This window comes from Micrasema longulum, unplaced genomic scaffold (assembly GCF_059751315.1).
Source record: "Micrasema longulum isolate JH-2025_06_02 unplaced genomic scaffold, ASM5975131v1 h1tg000133l, whole genome shotgun sequence".
Taxonomy (NCBI): domain Eukaryota; kingdom Metazoa; phylum Arthropoda; class Insecta; order Trichoptera; family Brachycentridae; genus Micrasema; species Micrasema longulum.
The window spans coordinates 797,914-815,805 of record NW_028277339.1 but is presented as its reverse complement, the minus strand read 5'-3'; the positions used below and the strand labels follow the sequence as shown (position 1 = coordinate 815,805).

General features: G+C 31.3%; 2 protein-coding genes across 5 annotated transcripts in view; one reads left to right on the top strand and one right to left on the bottom strand.

Moving 5' to 3' along the window:
• The window catches only part of Nos (Nitric oxide synthase), a 436,979-nt gene that overhangs the window by 145,384 nt on the left and 273,703 nt on the right, over positions 1–17,892 (top strand). Inside the window, exon 1 of one of the 3 annotated variants that reach the window (XM_088241947.1) lies at positions 2,590–2,838. The exons of the other annotated variants lie outside the window; for them this stretch is intronic. Within the exon in view, the coding sequence (XP_088098073.1) occupies positions 2,659–2,838 (180 nt within the window). The 5' untranslated portion in view covers positions 2,590–2,658. Of the gene's footprint in view, positions 1–2,589; positions 2,839–17,892 lie in introns of those variants that run through there. 3 annotated transcript variants of the gene reach the window in all.
• Positions 1–17,892, bottom strand: part of LOC148284278 (cilia- and flagella-associated protein 299-like) — an 89,105-nt gene that overhangs the window by 24,549 nt on the left and 46,664 nt on the right. The gene's annotated exons all lie outside the window — the stretch shown is intronic.

Genomic DNA, 17,892 nt, shown 5'->3' with positions numbered 1-17,892 from the left:
AAACAAAGTTTAAAATTTAACCGAATCGTGACGCATTAGGCGTGGCCAATGCTACTTATAAATACAAAAAATCCTTACAAACAGTAGTAAAACTTACTCTAACATGTCCTGCGCACTTTTTCATTTGTTATTATAACATCTGCTTTATTTTAGTGTTCTGATAACAACTGGAGTTCGGATAAACGGAGTTTTACTGTAATTATTTATTTTCTAATATATACATATTACATCAACATAAATATACCCCTGTTTGCAACCGATGGTACATAGGACACTGAATTGGTACACTAAGCTAATTAAAAATATTGATGACTGTGTCAGACTCCAAGAAGACATAAATGCATTTCATACTTGGTGCAAAACTAATAACATGGAACTTAACATCGATAAATGCAAAATTATTTCATACCATAAATGTAAACATCCTTTTATTTTTGATTATAAACTTAATGGCCAAGTTCTTTCGATTGTCACCTCTATAAGAGATCTTGGAGTGATCCTAGATAATAAACTAACTTTTCTGGAACACTTTGATAATATAGTAAACAGATCCTTAAAAATTTTAGGCTTTATTAATAGAACTACGTCTGATTTCCAAAGCATGCTTACACTTAAAACACTTTATTGCTCTTTAGTTCGCCCTATTCTTGAATATGCATCTGTAATCTGGTCCCCTCATTATGCTGTTCATATCAAGCGCCTTGAATCAGTTCAACATCGTTTTATAAGAAAAATTGCATGGAAGATGGGATTGGAAAGAGGAGACTATTCATATTCTGATATGGAGAGGTTTTTAAGCATATCAAGTCTTGAAAAACGCAGATGCATTGCAGATATAATCTGCATGTATAAAATTATGAACTGTCTCATTGATGCCCCTGAAATTTTGCAAAAGATTCTTTTTAACGTTCCCACCCGTAGACTAAGAAATAATGAAATGCTTTTCCTCGGTCACTACAGGACCAATTATGGTGCACAGTCGCCTTTGCCCAGAATGATCAGGCGGGTGAACGATCATCAAGATCTTGATTATTATGGTGTAAGGATGTCTTTCTTTACAAATCAGCTAAAGAATCTGTATAGTTAGCCTATGCTTTTTACTTAATCTAAAAAATCTATCATCTGTCTTTGCTGCTTATTTCTGTTCCTTATATTTTTTTATTCCTTTGTAAAAATTTCTTTTAATTGTAATGTTTATAATGGACTTTGTCCGTAAATAAATAAATAAATAAATAAATAAATAAATAAATAAATAAATGCAGCGTGTATCATCATCTGGTAAATTAAGGTAAGGTGATCATCCTTACGCTCCATACGCTTCAACGTCCAGTTCTAGAACATAAAATATGGCATTGTAGGGATCGAATAGCCCACCATCCACTCGCAGCTCTAATAGTCCTGGGAAACTGTCTGCCAGCTGCGCACCAAGGAAAGTTGGCAAAAATATTTCCAAGGAAAACGAACTCTATGCAGTTAAATGAGGGTGGTCAAGGATGTACGGATAGAGGCTAACACTCCTCAGGATACCTTTCAATGCGTTTGTTTTGTTTTTCGCGTCCGCCTCGTAGTATAATGGTCAGCATGTTTGCCTACCATGCAGGAGGTCTCGGGCTCGATTCCTGACACGGTTGCCATGAAATATTTAAAAAAGTTATTTAACACTAGAATATTTTATAATCCCCGAACTAGCATCTGAAGCGTAAGACTAATCATCTTACCTTCACGTAACATTTTTTTTAACATGATACACTATGATTGGTGTACCGATGCAGTGCTCTATGCACCAATAAAAAATACAAAATGCCAAATAATTAAAAAAAATGTTAACGAATAATTAAAACAAAAATTGAAAACAAAGAATTATGGATCCACAAATAGTTATAAAAGATTTATTATACTTGCACAGAACAGTAAGCAATAAAAATATTTTAAAAAATTGAATCGGGTTGTGGGCCTAGTGTCTCGGACTCATGGACCAAAGGTCTGTGGTTCGAATCCCACTCTACCCCAACTTGATTCCCATTTTCTAATAGTGAGTTATTTACAGCTCGTTGAAAAATACCCTCGAAATGAAATATTTGGGTAAATCATAAGAACGCAAATATTTCTTTAAAAAAAATAATGTAATAAAACGAATACATATAAACTAAATAGGCATGAGATATTTACTTTTTAAATAAATATTTCATATCGCCTTCCAAGGAATCGAACCTGGGTCTTTAATTGTGGTAAGTGAACGCGCCAACCACTACACTACGAGGCGCACAAATGAATCGATTTACTTATTAAGGATTTTTACATGAGAGCAGCCATAGAGTCAAATACACAAGTCCAGGGTTCTGGTTCTATTTTTCACACCGAACTGTATTCTTCATTTTCCTGGACACAGATATAATTTGTTGTACAAAACATTTATTTTAACAACTGGTACTCGTAATTCGTTAACCAATACATACTATATGCATTAATAATTTAACGAAATTGTTTGTTAATAATTTGGACTTTTTATGATGACGTAGCGTTTAAAGCAAATAATTGCGGAAAGCTATAAATATATCTTCTAGCAATATTGTATTTTGTTTGGTGCGGACCGTCACACCGACAATTTGATAAGTGATTTGCATATACACATTTTGAGTTGTTTTGATTTCATCTAAGATGGATTTAGTAACAAGTGAGGCTCATCAAAAACCGCGTTGTCCTAATAATGGTTTAAAATATGAGGATGTTATAATCCGATCGGGTCCACTGAGAAAAAATGACAAGAAAATTCGATTGAAGAACGTGGATTCCATGGTGTACGAGGTGGATTCCTTAAATGCTCAATTCAGCTTTACGGTAAGACTAATTTTTTATTAACTATTCATTTGTACTTCTTCTGTATCTTATCCATATTCTGTGGATGCCTTCAGAGATAAATCAAGCGCACCTACTTTATCAAGTTTTCTGGTCCTGGACGTCAGCTGCAGACAGTTCGTCGGCAGCTCATGTATGAAATACGAAAATTTAATCCAACGTAAAGCCAGTTGCATAAAAAAAAAAATAATTTAAAATCGTCAGTACATTAATTTATTATTTTGCAATTTTTGTACTTAAAATAATAATGTTTCGAGGGATCCATTTGAAATAATTTTGAATTTGCCTTAAAAACATATAAAATAAAATTTTACCAAGAAACACTAAAAATAAAAACACATTTTCACGTATTTGGCCAGATCCAGTCTTTAATCTGTGCGTAACCTACATTCGCACTTCAAATAAATTAAAAATATGCATTTCCATAAAACAAAGTATAAACATAATTATAATACCTGTTTTTTTTTTAACGATTATTGAAGTCATTTAAAATAAGAATTTGAAAAAAAAAGCACAAAATTTAAATGATTTTAAATGCATGTAGGTATTTCTTTTTAAAAACAGAAATTAGAGTAACAAATTACAACAGAGATGAAGAATACTTTTAATAAGGGAATATGGATGTCTAGGCATTCATAGGGCTTATGACATGTTATTGGCTGGTTTAAGTGGCCATTTTACACACTGTGTAACATTTACCATTTTGCCTATGTTTGAACATACATATTTCTTCAATTCTTCCATTCGTTGATTTTAATGAAATTAAAGAGCTGAAACCTTTATTGTCGTGAAGAAAATAATCTGACTGAATTATTTCACATAATAGGCAACGCCTGAAAACAATTTAAAATAAGAAATTAGAGTTTTTTTTCACAACTTTCTTGTTTAATCGATTATCCATGAGTTTTTAAACAAATTCTTCTTTCAATATTTTATTTTTATATGAATACCAACGAATCTAAGCGTAATCTAAATTTATAAAGGCGTAATTTGCCAGTCAAAAAGTTATTATGTTCCTATCAGAAAAAACTGTTAAGTTTATTTTTTATCAAACATACATTTAAAACAATTGTATTTATGTACTGTTTATTTTATTTAATTTTTTAACTGCGTGATTTCGAAGAAAAGTGTTTTTTTAAATAGCTAAATCGTATGATTCCCTTTATTTTTGTCAGACTACATACAGCCTTAACATAAAAATAGTGCAATCCCCTTCAACCAAACGTCGTGTTCATTTTTAGTTGTTTTTGAAGCATTAAAGTGAGGTGTCTAGTAACTCAAATATTTGACTTATAAACTCAAGATTCTTCTGACTCTTTATGAACTCAAATATTTGTCATAAGAGATAATAAATATTTTTTGAATTATTATTGCGTTTTCCTTAGAAAATAGAAAATGTGCTGCTTGAAAACGGAAGATTAAATACAAGTTTACGCAGGTTTCAAATGCAACAATTATTTAAATTTGAAGTGTTTTAAACTTAACATTTTGTGGTACAACTAGCTTATATGAAGGTACAGTTGTTAGTTTATTTTATAGGTTTAGGACTTTAACAACATTAAAATGCTTATTTAAACTTTTGTACAATGTATTTTGCTCGTGCATTTAGAAAAAAAGAGCTAGAGTTGAGAAATAAAACATTTCCGGTCAAAAATAATATACAAGAGCGAATGGGCTGAAAACGAATGCGGGAAGAGGGTTGTAGGGAAGCAGTAAATGGATGACAGAAAAGAGTTCTCCTGCGAGTTCCCTCTAGTCGTTCATGTACCACCAATTTATCCATGTTAACATAGAGTTAGTGATACGTTTTTACTATTTTTTGGTAATAATATACAATTTTTGTAAATGAAATAAAAATTAAAATCTCTCCGTCTCGTAACGCGGCCGAAGTACCCGAGAACATGGATTTGCACAGTGGAAGAAAGACGCTGTTTGATATCTATTCGCGAATTTTAGAAACATTGGTCCTATGGGCTGTTTATGGTATCCGCAACATTCTCCGCCAGCATCACATTTTTTCTTCGTTCTCTTTCTCTTGAGGTCCATGTTTCTGCGGCGTATAAAAATATGGAAAAAACATAAGGTTTTGATCATTTTTATTTATCTAGACGTAGTGATAATCTATTGTTGCCAAACTTTTTCCAACTCTTCCATCGCAGCTAATTTCTCTTCTCAATTTCAGCATCGCATCCTCCCCTGTTTACAATCATTGAGTCCCGATAAATATTATATATATCAATGATCTTGCAATTTCCTATCTGAGTTATTTTCGGTCTATTTTCTTTTCTCCGGCCAATAATATTTTTTTGCTTTTTTTTTCGATCAAGATCTATTCTTAAAAAACAATTTAAAAAAAATTTAGTCGCATATTTTAGCTATATTATTAAGTCACTCATTGTTACTTTTTAGTTTTATAGATAGTTGTAAGTGGTTCCATCTTTGTTACTTTAAAAAAATTTAGTTGTTGGATGGCAAAAATGCTACTAAATATACTTATTTTGTCAGAGAATAGAGTTAGACATATTATTTTATTACACAAGATGAAAAAATCCACTATGCGGGTGGCGAGTCTTTTACTAATGGACCTATTAACTTTGTGAGATGTGTAACATTATAATTAACTAAATGTCTAGCAAACATAACTCTTATAGAAATTTTAAATCTTGTTAAGGATGATTTGCAAATTAGTCAGGTCAGAAAAATAGCTCTACGCTGGCACATAAAAACAATGTTTAATGTTCTTGTTCCTTTTTATCGGACTAAACATTTTAAGAAGATTGTTAAAAACACTGAATATTTTTAATTTTACCCAAAAACCTTGGCTTTGGCCAAAATGATACATACCTACATAAAAAACCATTCTCATAAAATGTAAAGCAAAGAATTATTGATGAAGCAATGTACTCAAACCCAGGGTTTCCTAATAAGAAAATTAACTAAAAATAAATGTTTCATGTGCATGCTAGCTTAATTTAATAGAGGAAAACATATTGTTTTACCTTTCTTAGCTGTCAAATTACCAATTACAACCCACTGAGTTAGATGGAATTTGTTTTATTTATTCAATAAATCCTTATACAATTACTTTAATAGTGAGTAGACATATATTTAACGTTCAAATCTTTGGAGACACGAATTAGATTCAACCGTTTTGTCCCTATAATCTTCCGCGTATTTAAATTGATTTTTTAATTTTACCGACTGGTCCAAGAAAATATTTAAATTACCACCGGTATTTGCCTAGTAAGTAAAATAGTACTAAAGAATCTCAACCATGTTAATAACAAGTATCAGCTCGTTTACTTTACAGGTATAAACATTTGGAAGAATTTACTACAATACAAATGATTCATTGTGCAGAGACAATTTTACTATATAGCAAAACGTAAATTTATATATGTTTATCTTAGATATACATTAAAAAATAAATAAAAAATATTTAAAAAATAATAAAAGTTAACAAACGGTAATGAAAGAAAAAATAATAATTTTCACTGGAAAGAAATAAAACTAAAACTATTATCATATATGTCTTTTTGGCGGCCTCAGCATTCGTACTCACTGCTTGAACAGACGTGAGTGTATCCACTCTGCAGAGGCTGGGAAAAGCCTATCGTTGGAAGCTTTTAAGCGTTGCCATAGAATCCTGGCTCTTTGGTGAATAAGGGCAGTTAAGGAGTTTACCCGTACAGCCGTAGCATTCTACGTATTATAATTACAATACTTCCGGTGACTCATTTGAGCTGAAACTTTTATCGATAAAGGTAATAATTCCTCCGAACTCTTTTATGTAGTTACCAAATCCTAAAAAACGTTACAATAAATTTTACACAGTGTGTTAAGTGATGACTTACTAGTGCTTCAAATATGAATAAAATAAATATTTGCAATAATTTTGTGATTTTCCATATGCAATAGTATTGATTTTATATTCTCAAAAATGTTATACATGACCAAACCATTTCAGAGACGCTTTCTTAATCTTATTAATTATACATGACTCAGATTTAGACTATCGCCTGATTTTTTTTTAATTATAAAAATAACCGTAATAGAATGCAATTAAAATACGTTTTTTTTATGTATGTTAAGAACTTTATCTTATATTCAAGTAATTGAAAATATTTACGAATAAATTTTCGGCATAATATATACAATACATGCACCGAATTAAAGATATAATATCATAAGGATTTGAAATAAGATATAAATAAATATATATAAACACATTATAATTTTGACTTTTGTTTCTATAATTTCTATTTGTAGACTAAGAAAGCATTTTATTAGTAACTATGTGTAATTTTGCTTGAATTAAAGAAAATTAAAAATATTTTAATTTTTTATTTATCCTGTTTTATTTAATATTTTATTTTATTTGATTTAAAACTATAAGCAGTTTTTTATTGTTATAATCAGAACATTAAAAAAAATCAAGGAAAACATGCAGATCTTTCTTACAAAGGATCATAAGTTTCATGATTTTATCTTGAATTACATTGGTATTAAACGTAAGGCGATCCAGTCTGCAAAGAGACTATAAAGCAGATGTCTTTTACAACATCAAGTCTCTAGCATAATGGTCTTCACAAAAGTATTTGATCACTATGGTCTGTCCAACAATGGAAATTTTCCGAGAGGATAGTTTCAAATGATTGCTGCGCAAATGTTTGGCGAAGGGATTTCAGGGTCTGCCATTTTATATTCTCTGTCCGAAACTCGAAGCTTACAGCCTTGTAGTAGGCCAATTACCGCATGTCAGAAGATTCTAAATAAGTGGGGCGCAAAATCGAATGTTGGAAATAATCTCATGATTGTATCAAAAAACATTAAATTAGATCAAATTCCTAATGTACTTAATTTGATACCGAATGACTTTAAAATGATTTATCTATGAATTGAAATAAGGTTTTTGTTGCAAATTGGATAAGGAAGAGAAAATTTCGGTTATGATAAAAGTTTTCAGTTAATCGTTTTTCTCATTCGATTTTTTTTATTGCGGTTATAATGCGATAATTTTTCGACATCTTAAGCTCAAAGTTTTTTTTAATTTAAAATAATGTTGATAGGCTGTACCCTGGCATTCAGTATTATGGGAAATACAGGCATGAAATATATGTTTATAAGGTGGCTTACACCGCCATATTTCATTTTTCTTGGACTGGTAGCTAACGCGTAAGACTGATCACCTTGCCTTTAAAAAATAAATCGAGATACGTTGCATTTACTTTACCAATGCAGAGAAAGGTTTATTTTTTCGTTTTGAATTACGAATTATAGCTTGAAAACGATTATATATATGTTTTCCATAACCATGCGTATTTTTTTTAAAGTTGTAAAAATTTACACCGCCAGGTACTTGTTATACAAAAAGTTGTTATTTTTACAATACGATATATTTTTTTAAAATTGACAAAAAAAATCAACATAAACAACAAAAATATTGCAAAAAAAGCTTACTTGCCATTGTAACATAATATTAAAGTTTGTAAAAACAAAACCAAACGTGAGACAGCTCAACGCAAAACTGATTCTCCGGAGTATTTTTTTGGAACTTATGGCAAAAACTACTAAAAAATGTCAAAATATGTTCGGATGGTGATTAGTTACATCAAATGCATTTTAATATAAGAGATATAGGAGTTATTTTACATCAGGACAAGTTTGTACCACCGGAGCAAAGGGTTAACTGATTCTCTTAACAATAGGGAAATATCACATTTTTTAAAAAAACATTTTAAAAGTAATAAGGATCTATGAAATACAATCCAGTAAAAAAAAATTTTTTTTTGCTTCTTTTGCAAAAACGGTCATTGCATTGGCCACGCCCCTAACGCGTCACGATTCATGTTCCTTTTTAACTTTGTTCCAAACCATTCAAATTTTTATGGAACATCGTCACAAATCTTGACGTCACAACTATCAATGCCAAACATGTCGCGTTTTTCTAGTGACATTTTAAAAAATATTTTATTTTTTAATGTTATATACGAAAACATTTCTCCACAATATATACATTGATTTTAAATATACAATTAATTTTCCTCAATTCATTTAAAATATTTTTATCGGTATTTGTGGTACGTGATATTTACCTATTGCAATATTGGCATCACTATTGAGAACCCCGCAATGAATTTCTAGAGGCATGAAATGAGATAAATAGAATGCATTATCTTTATGGATTACTAGCTTTTAGCGGCTTTGCTCGCATGGTATTGGGAAGAAATTAGATGGGTAATCAATTAGTTTTGTCGTTTATTAATAAGAATTTTCCCGATGGAATAATATATATATATTTTTAGATAAAACGTAGCTTGAGTAGATTTCCGGTTAAAAAAACATGCACTCCTTTAGACTATGGCAACGTAGCAACGATATTATGTTCACAAATCCTAAATTCTACTTTTTCTTATTTTGCCGCTCCTACCGGAGACTGGCGACCATCGCTCTGAATTCATCACGATCCTGGGCCATTCTAATCAGCGATGCTGCATCCGGCACACCGAACCATTGTCTGAAATTTCTGAGCCATGATGCTCTTTTCTGTCCCATACCCCGCCTGCCCTCCATTTTCCCTTCCATAATAAGTTGAAGAAGGGCATACTTCTCACTGCAGAATATGTGACCCAAGTATGAGGCTTTTCTTCTTTTGACAGTGGTCAGTAACTTCCTCTTTTTGTTCATAATGCTTAAAACTGCCTTATTGGAGACACAATCAGCCCATGAGAATTTAAGCATTCTTCTGCACCGCCAAAGTTTAAAGGCCTCAATTTTGTTCATCGTTGAAATTAAGAGTCCAACCCTCCACTCCATACGGCAACACTGGTTATATACTATATACAAAAACTTTTATTGCTCACTATCTCGGCTGCTAAGGAAATTTTGCATTCTATAGAAGATAAACCTTGCAATTTCAAGTCTGGTCTTTATTTCAGAATCAAGATTCCACACATTATTAAGACACCATCCTTAATATTAAAAACGAGCAATCTGTTTTATTCCACTACCATCTATAGTGAGATGGATGTTAATGCCTCTCCGTTTGCTGGCCACCATAGTTTTGGTTTTTAAAGCATTCATTTTGAGTCCAAATTCCTTACCTGCATTTTTTACGTTGTCGACAAGCTGCTGTCGATGATCGGCAGTATCAACTATAGTGGCAGTATCATCAGCGAATCTTCAATTATTGATTACTTTACCATTTATTTTAATTCCTATGTCAACATCTTGCAAGGACTCTAAATACAAATTCGGAGTATAAGTTAAAAAAACATTGGCGAAAATATGCAAATTCTACTACAAAACTAAAACGAAAATCAAACTAAACTTATCATAGATAAAACAAGTAAATTATACAAATTTAAATAATTAATTTCAAATAGATTATTTTTGATGTACCCCTTAACGCCTTCTCATTTTCAAATAATGTTGCTCATTATTAAATTATTTTTTTTTTCATTGGACTTTTTTCAAATTCAAAATAAAAAATAAATATCCTTTTTTACATCTCGCCTATGCAATCTCTATGCAAAAAAATATATTTAAAAGTCGCTCTGTTAAGACGCGAAGAAAACACAAATTAACAGACAAATACACTTTCGCATTTATAATATTAGTATGATCGGCCTCGTGATGTTAAAGGCAGCGCGTTTGCCTACCATGTACGAGGTCTCGGGTTTAATTCCCGACATGTTTGATGTGAAACATTTATTGAAAAGGGTGTTTTCACACACGAATATGTCACAGTCCCTGGACTGGTACCTGAAGCTTAAGACTGATCATCTTACCTTCATGTAACGATCGGTGTACCAATGCAGTACCTAATGCACCATTAGGTGTGAAAGAGGGATGATGATTATGAATAATAGTATGGATGTATAAGATAAATCATTTCAAAGAAATAATAAAATTATCGACTTATCTCAAAAGGGATTTAGCATTATTTAGGTTCATAACATTATTCCTGTGATATAATGAAATACATTTAATTTAATATATATATGTACATTGAACATAGGGTCCTCTTGGAAATAATGGGTTTTTGCCAATGGAGTTTTGAGTTTACTTTTATTTCTCGTGTTCTGTGTGTGAGTTTTATTATGTATACAAAAATATTTCGGTCCTGATTTTTCAAAAATAAAAAAGTTTATAAATTCAATTGATTTTTCGCAAGTGATATTATTAAAACTAATTTGTAATTAGAATGATTGACACAATAGTCATTTAAGTCCTGTAACTAAATTAATGTCTTTTAGTTACTAAAAAAATACTTAAATTACAAACATGTATTATGGTTATTTGTTTAAAATATTATATATTATGCAATGTAGATAATACCTTCCTACCGTTATTTATATGTCTATCTGCCAAAGCAATTTCAAAGTAAATATTGAGATGGTTCGAAATTTTACACATCATTCGTATAAAATATTTATTTATGTTTTGCATAAGAATTTTGACAGGAAGGTGTTTTACTTGTCCAGTCGATGGTGTCATTAGAAAACAAATAATTACCTATCGTAAAAAGTGTACATGTATTTTAAACATATGCTTCAGTACAATGTTTTGAGATTGTCCAAATGTTTGTAGACAAAATACAGGATTTAACTCCCTAGGGAGTCATTAAGATTAACAAACCGCAACAGAGATGAAGAACATTTCAGAGAAGGGAATAAGGAAGTCTAGGCATTTACAGGGCTTATGACCTGTCATTGTCTGGTTTAAGAGGCCACTTTACACGCTGTGTAACATTTACCATTTTGCTCATGTTTGGACATCCATATATCTTCAATTCTTCCATCTGTTGATTTTAGTGAAGTTAAAGAGCTGAAACCATTATTGTTGTGTAGAGATTCATCTGACTGAATTATTTCACATACTAGGCAACGCCTAAAAACATTTTTCCAATTTTTAAACTTCGTCTCTGACCAGTTGGTTTTATTACAAAATTTTTAGTACATCCAAATGTTTGTAGATAGACAAAAGACTGAATTTGACCCCCTAGTGAGTCATTATAAATAACAAACCACAACAGAGATTAGGAACATTTCAGAGAAGGTAATATGGAAGTCTAGGCATTTACAGGGCTTCTGAACTGTAAATTAACAGATGGAAGAATTTGAAAAGTCATTGGCTGGTTTAAGTGGCTACTTAACATACTGTGTAACATTCACCATTTTGCTTTTATTTGAACATCCATTTTCCTTTAATTTTTCCATCTGTTGATGTTTGTGAAGTTATTTTAAAATATACTAATATATCAGTCAATGTCATATATTATGTAAGTACATTAATATTTTACTAATAACGCAATCATAATGTAGGTTTTAATATTTGTAAGAAGAACATTTCCACAGATTATTATTTTTTTAGTCTAAAACTCATCATTCCCAAAAACATATTTTTATTTGAAATATATAAAAAAGATTTTAACGAAAAATCAATAAAGTTTATTTTTGATTTTTTTTCGTAACAATTTGCACAATTTTACGCCAATTTACCAATCAGAATAACTCACTGAAGAGAACTCGTGACGTTACACGCGGAGTAAACTCAAGATTACGAAACTTTAAAAAATCTTTCCTTTGACAATTCGATACATAAAAATATTTTTTTAACTTGACTTAGTTTGATAGTCTATAAGCATGAAAAAAAAAACATTTCGAAGCTCTGTCGTTATTTGGGACTAAAGTTTTAAATTAAATAATAAAAAAAGAATAAAAACCAAGACAATTAAAATAAAAACAATGACATACTTTCTGGTTTAAAAATGTCAAAAAAATGCAAGAAATATTTTAATGTTTTGCATTTTTTTATTTAATTTAAAATCACAATATCTGCTTTATCGAACACACAAAAAAGCACTTACTTCATACCGTTATTGATTCACGTACTAAAAATGTTATTTATTTTCACATAAGAATGTTAAACAAATATTTTATCGATTAATGAGAAAATATAATAGCTGATTGCTAGTTTTATTTGCATATTTTCGATAAACAGTTATTACGTTTGCAGTTATAGCACTTAAACGCGTAAGTACTGCAATAATACATTTGTGAAAATATTTAGCAAAAATGTAATCATAGTTTTTTTTAGGAAAGATGTGAATATTTGGTATTTTTATTTATTTTTTTACTATAACTTAAGGCCGTAACCAATTTGTACAAAATTAAAGTTAAACACAATACAAAAAAAAGATAGTTTATTGTTATGGCTAAACTCAGTACAAGTAATTTGTAGTAAATAAAGAATAAAAGATTTATAGTAAAACAGTGAAGTATAGTAAAAAAGAGATGCATTTTAGGTTTGTAAATCTTACATAGGCACATAAATTCAGCAAAAATATAAATAAATAGACCTTTATATGAGTATATTAAACAAACAGATTGAATTTCTGGTTCATCCGGTTATTGTTGCAAAGTCAGTAGTACTTACTTCCTATGTACAACCAATAAGCATGCACCTATCTAGGTAGCAAGTATTATAAGGTTCTAGTTTTAGGTTTAGTTTTATTCTCTAGAATTTAAAATTTAGTGAAGTTTACCTACCCACCTACTTTAGATATAAAATGGAATATTAAATTAAAACAAACAAACCATCACGCCGTTTCCCCTTAGAGGTAGGCAGAGATGATAGAACGCCATATCATACAGAAAAAATCAACAGATTTATCAGAGACATCGCATTTCGACACTATTCAGCCTATTTTCATTCTTGTTTTTCCAAGTCCATACTTCACTCACATACATCAGGATCGGGACCAGGACTCCATTGTCAACTGCTTATTTTGCCTCTTGCGACAAACATTTATTTTCCATGGGTTGATTTAAGTGCGCCGTTCACTCTGTTCCCGGCACTCACCCTCCTTTCAATATCTTTCTCAGTCATTCCATCCCTCGTAAAACTACTTCCCAGATATACAAATTCCTCTCCCCGTTTAAGTATAATCCCATCATGATAATATATTGTTCGCGGTTTGGCAACATTACGTGGCCACTTCACGCGTGCGCGCAGGTGGGATGTCGTGCAGAGGGGGAAGCATTTGGCAATCTTTTGGACACAATGCGATGTATGCAAACTTGATTCTACGCGCCTTCTGGTATATAATAATTCAATGGATGCCACTTAAACTTTTTTAGAGATTCAAGTTTTTTAAATCTCCGCTTTAATATTGTGACGACTTTTTCCTTCAATTTTTTCTTCTAAATCTGTGAATCTATTTCTATTCTATGTAGATAAACGGGTATATTTGATTAGCGTACTAATTTTGGAATTATGACAATATGTGGGAAGAGTAATTTAAATGTGTTGGTTATTCGCCGTATAACATGTTAACTGACACCGTAATGTAAAGCCTAAAATATGTTTGTTTTACACACCAAAGTTCCGAGTAAAATAATTAAATTGGTTAAATAAAACAATAAAACTAACATACAACTCACCCTATGTGACCTTTCCTACTTAACTGCATGAAAAAATATTATAAAAATTGTACACAAAGCTAAAAGTATACAAGACGATGACGCAACACAAACAAATACATAAATCCAGACAATAACAATACTGCCACATTTAAAAAGCAAATACCAGCGTAGGACAGTCTAAAATACTATACAATGGACTTAAACATCAAAATGATTTACCTAACCACTTGAAAAATTGCGCTGGAGACAAAATTAAAATCAACCTATAAATGCACACAATGATTGCCCTCACCAGACTAGACCTTATAATATTTCTTACAAAACTCAAAGGGGCATTTAAAAATAACAAATAAAAATATTCCAGCTGTCATCGCAAAAATTTAAAAAAGGTGAATGATACTCCCATTTCGTGTATTTAAAAAAGCAATTATGTAGCCAGATAAATCAACCAATGACAGGTGCCCTGTGATTGCTTAGACTTTCATATTTCCAACTCAAAAGTGTTTTCATCTCAATTGCAATAAATTTAAATATTTCTAACTCTCTATAGAGTGAAGTTTACCCTTATCTATAAACATTTGGACATACCCAAAATATTTTATTTTATTTTATTACATTGGAAAGCCAACAGACATTAATATATTTAAGATATAATTTTATTGTAAATATATTTCATAAAGATCATTTAGAAGCTTCCACATAATATTGTTATTGTAAATTTTGTCACATAAGAATTAAACATCAAATAATTAATCATACACAATTTATAATATTATGAAAAATGAAAATGTAATGCAAATTTTTAAAAATAGATCTGTTTTTGAATATTGGTCATACAGTTGCACATTATAATTTTTAATTCAACGATAGTTGACCATACAGTGTACATTTATTATGTGCCTACATAAAGAACGGCACACAACGTGCACACTATAGGCTGCGGATTTAAGGCGCAACATCATAACTTGAACTTTTTTGGAAATTTCATTTAGAAAGGAAATAAAAGATATATTATTAATATCAGGTTCTATTTAAAACTGAATTTTGAAACGAAAATTTTTAAATAGAGATTGGAGAAATTATAAATAGAGATTGGTTTCTGGTCTGCGTCACTGGGACTGTTAAATTAATAAGTGATAGAACCTTAGGGCAATCTATCATGTTATTTAAAGTTTTATATATAAAAATGGCGTCAGCCATGTTCCTGCGAGTTTGGAGAGTTTGGAGTTTGGGTAAGTTTGTAGATTCACCTGGATCTGTATTGCTGACATATTATGCACTCGTATCTCGGTGCACAAAAAAAGAACCGTAGCAATTTCATATAGTTATTAAAAATACATTTAAGTGACACTTCGAATTCGACAAAATTCGTACACTGTCGACTATTCCTTTCAAGGTGCGATATATTATCAAGTTATTCGAGGAATTTGATATATGTATTAGATATAAGGCAATTATATATATCTAGAAAATAATGTTTGTGAAAGCCAATTATTATACTAAATCCCAAAAGAAACATTTCCACACTACTAGAAGTCAAACTAAAGGATGGGTCATGGGGTCTACCACAAACTTTGAATTCGGAAAAAGAAATTTCAGGTTTCTGGCCCCAAAATATTCGATTTGTTACCCAAAGATTGCAAAACCATGACCCGAAGTCAATTAAATAAATTTGTGACAAATAATTACTGGATTTAGGTAGCGAAAAATCGTTAAACTTACTCAAAAGCATTCCAAAATAATAAATGGTGTATTCAAATATTGTATAACTGTATAATAAATTATCTAGTAGGTAGTCATGTTATTGTTTATTTTTGCATAAAAATGTCTGCCTTAAAACAGGTTGTATTTAGTTAGGCAGACTAGACATAATCCAGATAAATCTATTACCTTAGTATGCAAGTAGTAGATAAAGAAATTGTATTTTTTTGTGAATAAACCATGATTATTAATATTATTATTATAGGCATTCTGCGAAAAAACATTAAGTCATTCATTATTGATAGTTGTTTAAAGATATTTGAGGTTAAAAGTTTATTATGCATTTTCAAACAATTTTATAATTATTACGTATTACAGGGTTCATGTTAAGGACAGTAAAAGCGTTGAGCATATTTTTTTACGTTTTCTTAATTTTAAACTAAATATACCAATTGAATATATAAAATACACATATTTGAATATACAAAAATAAGAAAAAATACGAAAGTCAAACGAGTTGTTTTATTTAAAAAAAAAAAATAATACCTATATTAGATTGTGGTCGACTAATAAATTTTATTGGTATGCGAGTACCTGGTTGAGTCGCCCGATGTAATACATCATTCTAATGCGGTCAATAATCGACTAATTACAGCGCAAATTCACTATTAGTACACGGATTATTATGGATAACTTATATAGCGCCATTTTCGTAATAAAATACCTCAAGGGCGCTTTACATAGTGATTCTATTGTTAAGTTAATTTAATTGAAGCTTTTAAATTTGTAATTTAATTAAAATAATTTATTTTGTTGTCACGTGCTACGGATTTATTCAAATGATTTAGAGACCAAGTGGGTTTTAAGTTTTTTCCGAAACATCACTTCACTTTCACAGCCTCGCACCTCTGCTGGGAGAGCATTCCATGCCATAGGGCCTGCGACCGCAAATGCGCGTTCACCAAATTTAGTGCGCTGTTTGCGTAGAGGTATAATAACTTTTCCTCTCGCCGTAGACGTAGCTGATCTAAGCGTGAGACGCCTGTCAGCTAGTTCATCTGGAATGCATAGTTCCCTTAGATATTCCGGAGCCGAGTTGTGCAGTGACTTATACATAAGCCAACAGAGTTTGTATTCGACCCTCTGTGGAAAACGTAGCCAGTGTAGTTCCCGAAGTAGTGGAGTGATATGACTGAACTTAGAGATTCCGAAAATAAGTCTCGCTGCGGCATTCAATACAGATTGTAGGCGAGTCATTTTGTTCATTGGTAGACCTGCATAGATACCAATACAATAATCGACTCTAGACACTACAAACGCATTTATTAATTGACGGGCGGCATCAACCGGCAAATTTTTGCGGATGCATTTAATTTGTCTCAGCTGGTAGAAGCATGAACTTATCGTTCTACTAATTTGAGCGTCAAGAGATAGGTCAGAATTGAGTAAAACTCCCAGTGGGTAAAGCGGTACTCCCTACATTAGGTAGAGCCGTATCCTGGATCAAATTCTGTCGTCTGGCTGAAGCCACCCACAGTTGTTCAGTTTTTGATGGGTTTAATGTTAGTCTGTTTTCAGCCATCCAGTTTCCTATTTTCTTGATGCATCCATCAATTAAATTGACAAGCACACTTCTCTCGCCTGGTTTGCAATAAAAATAAATCTGCGTATCATCTGCATAGCAGTGCGACCACAATCCACATTCTTTGATAATGTTCTCTATATCTTTAGTGTAAAGGAGATAGAGAAGTGGTCCGAGTACTGACCCTTGAGGCACTCCTGTAGACACCCGAAAGTTGGTTGAGCTTTTACCCTGGAACACGACCGCATATTCTCTTTTATTAAGATATGAACTGAACCACATATGTGCCTGATCACGGATACCATAAGTTTTCTCCAGACGTTC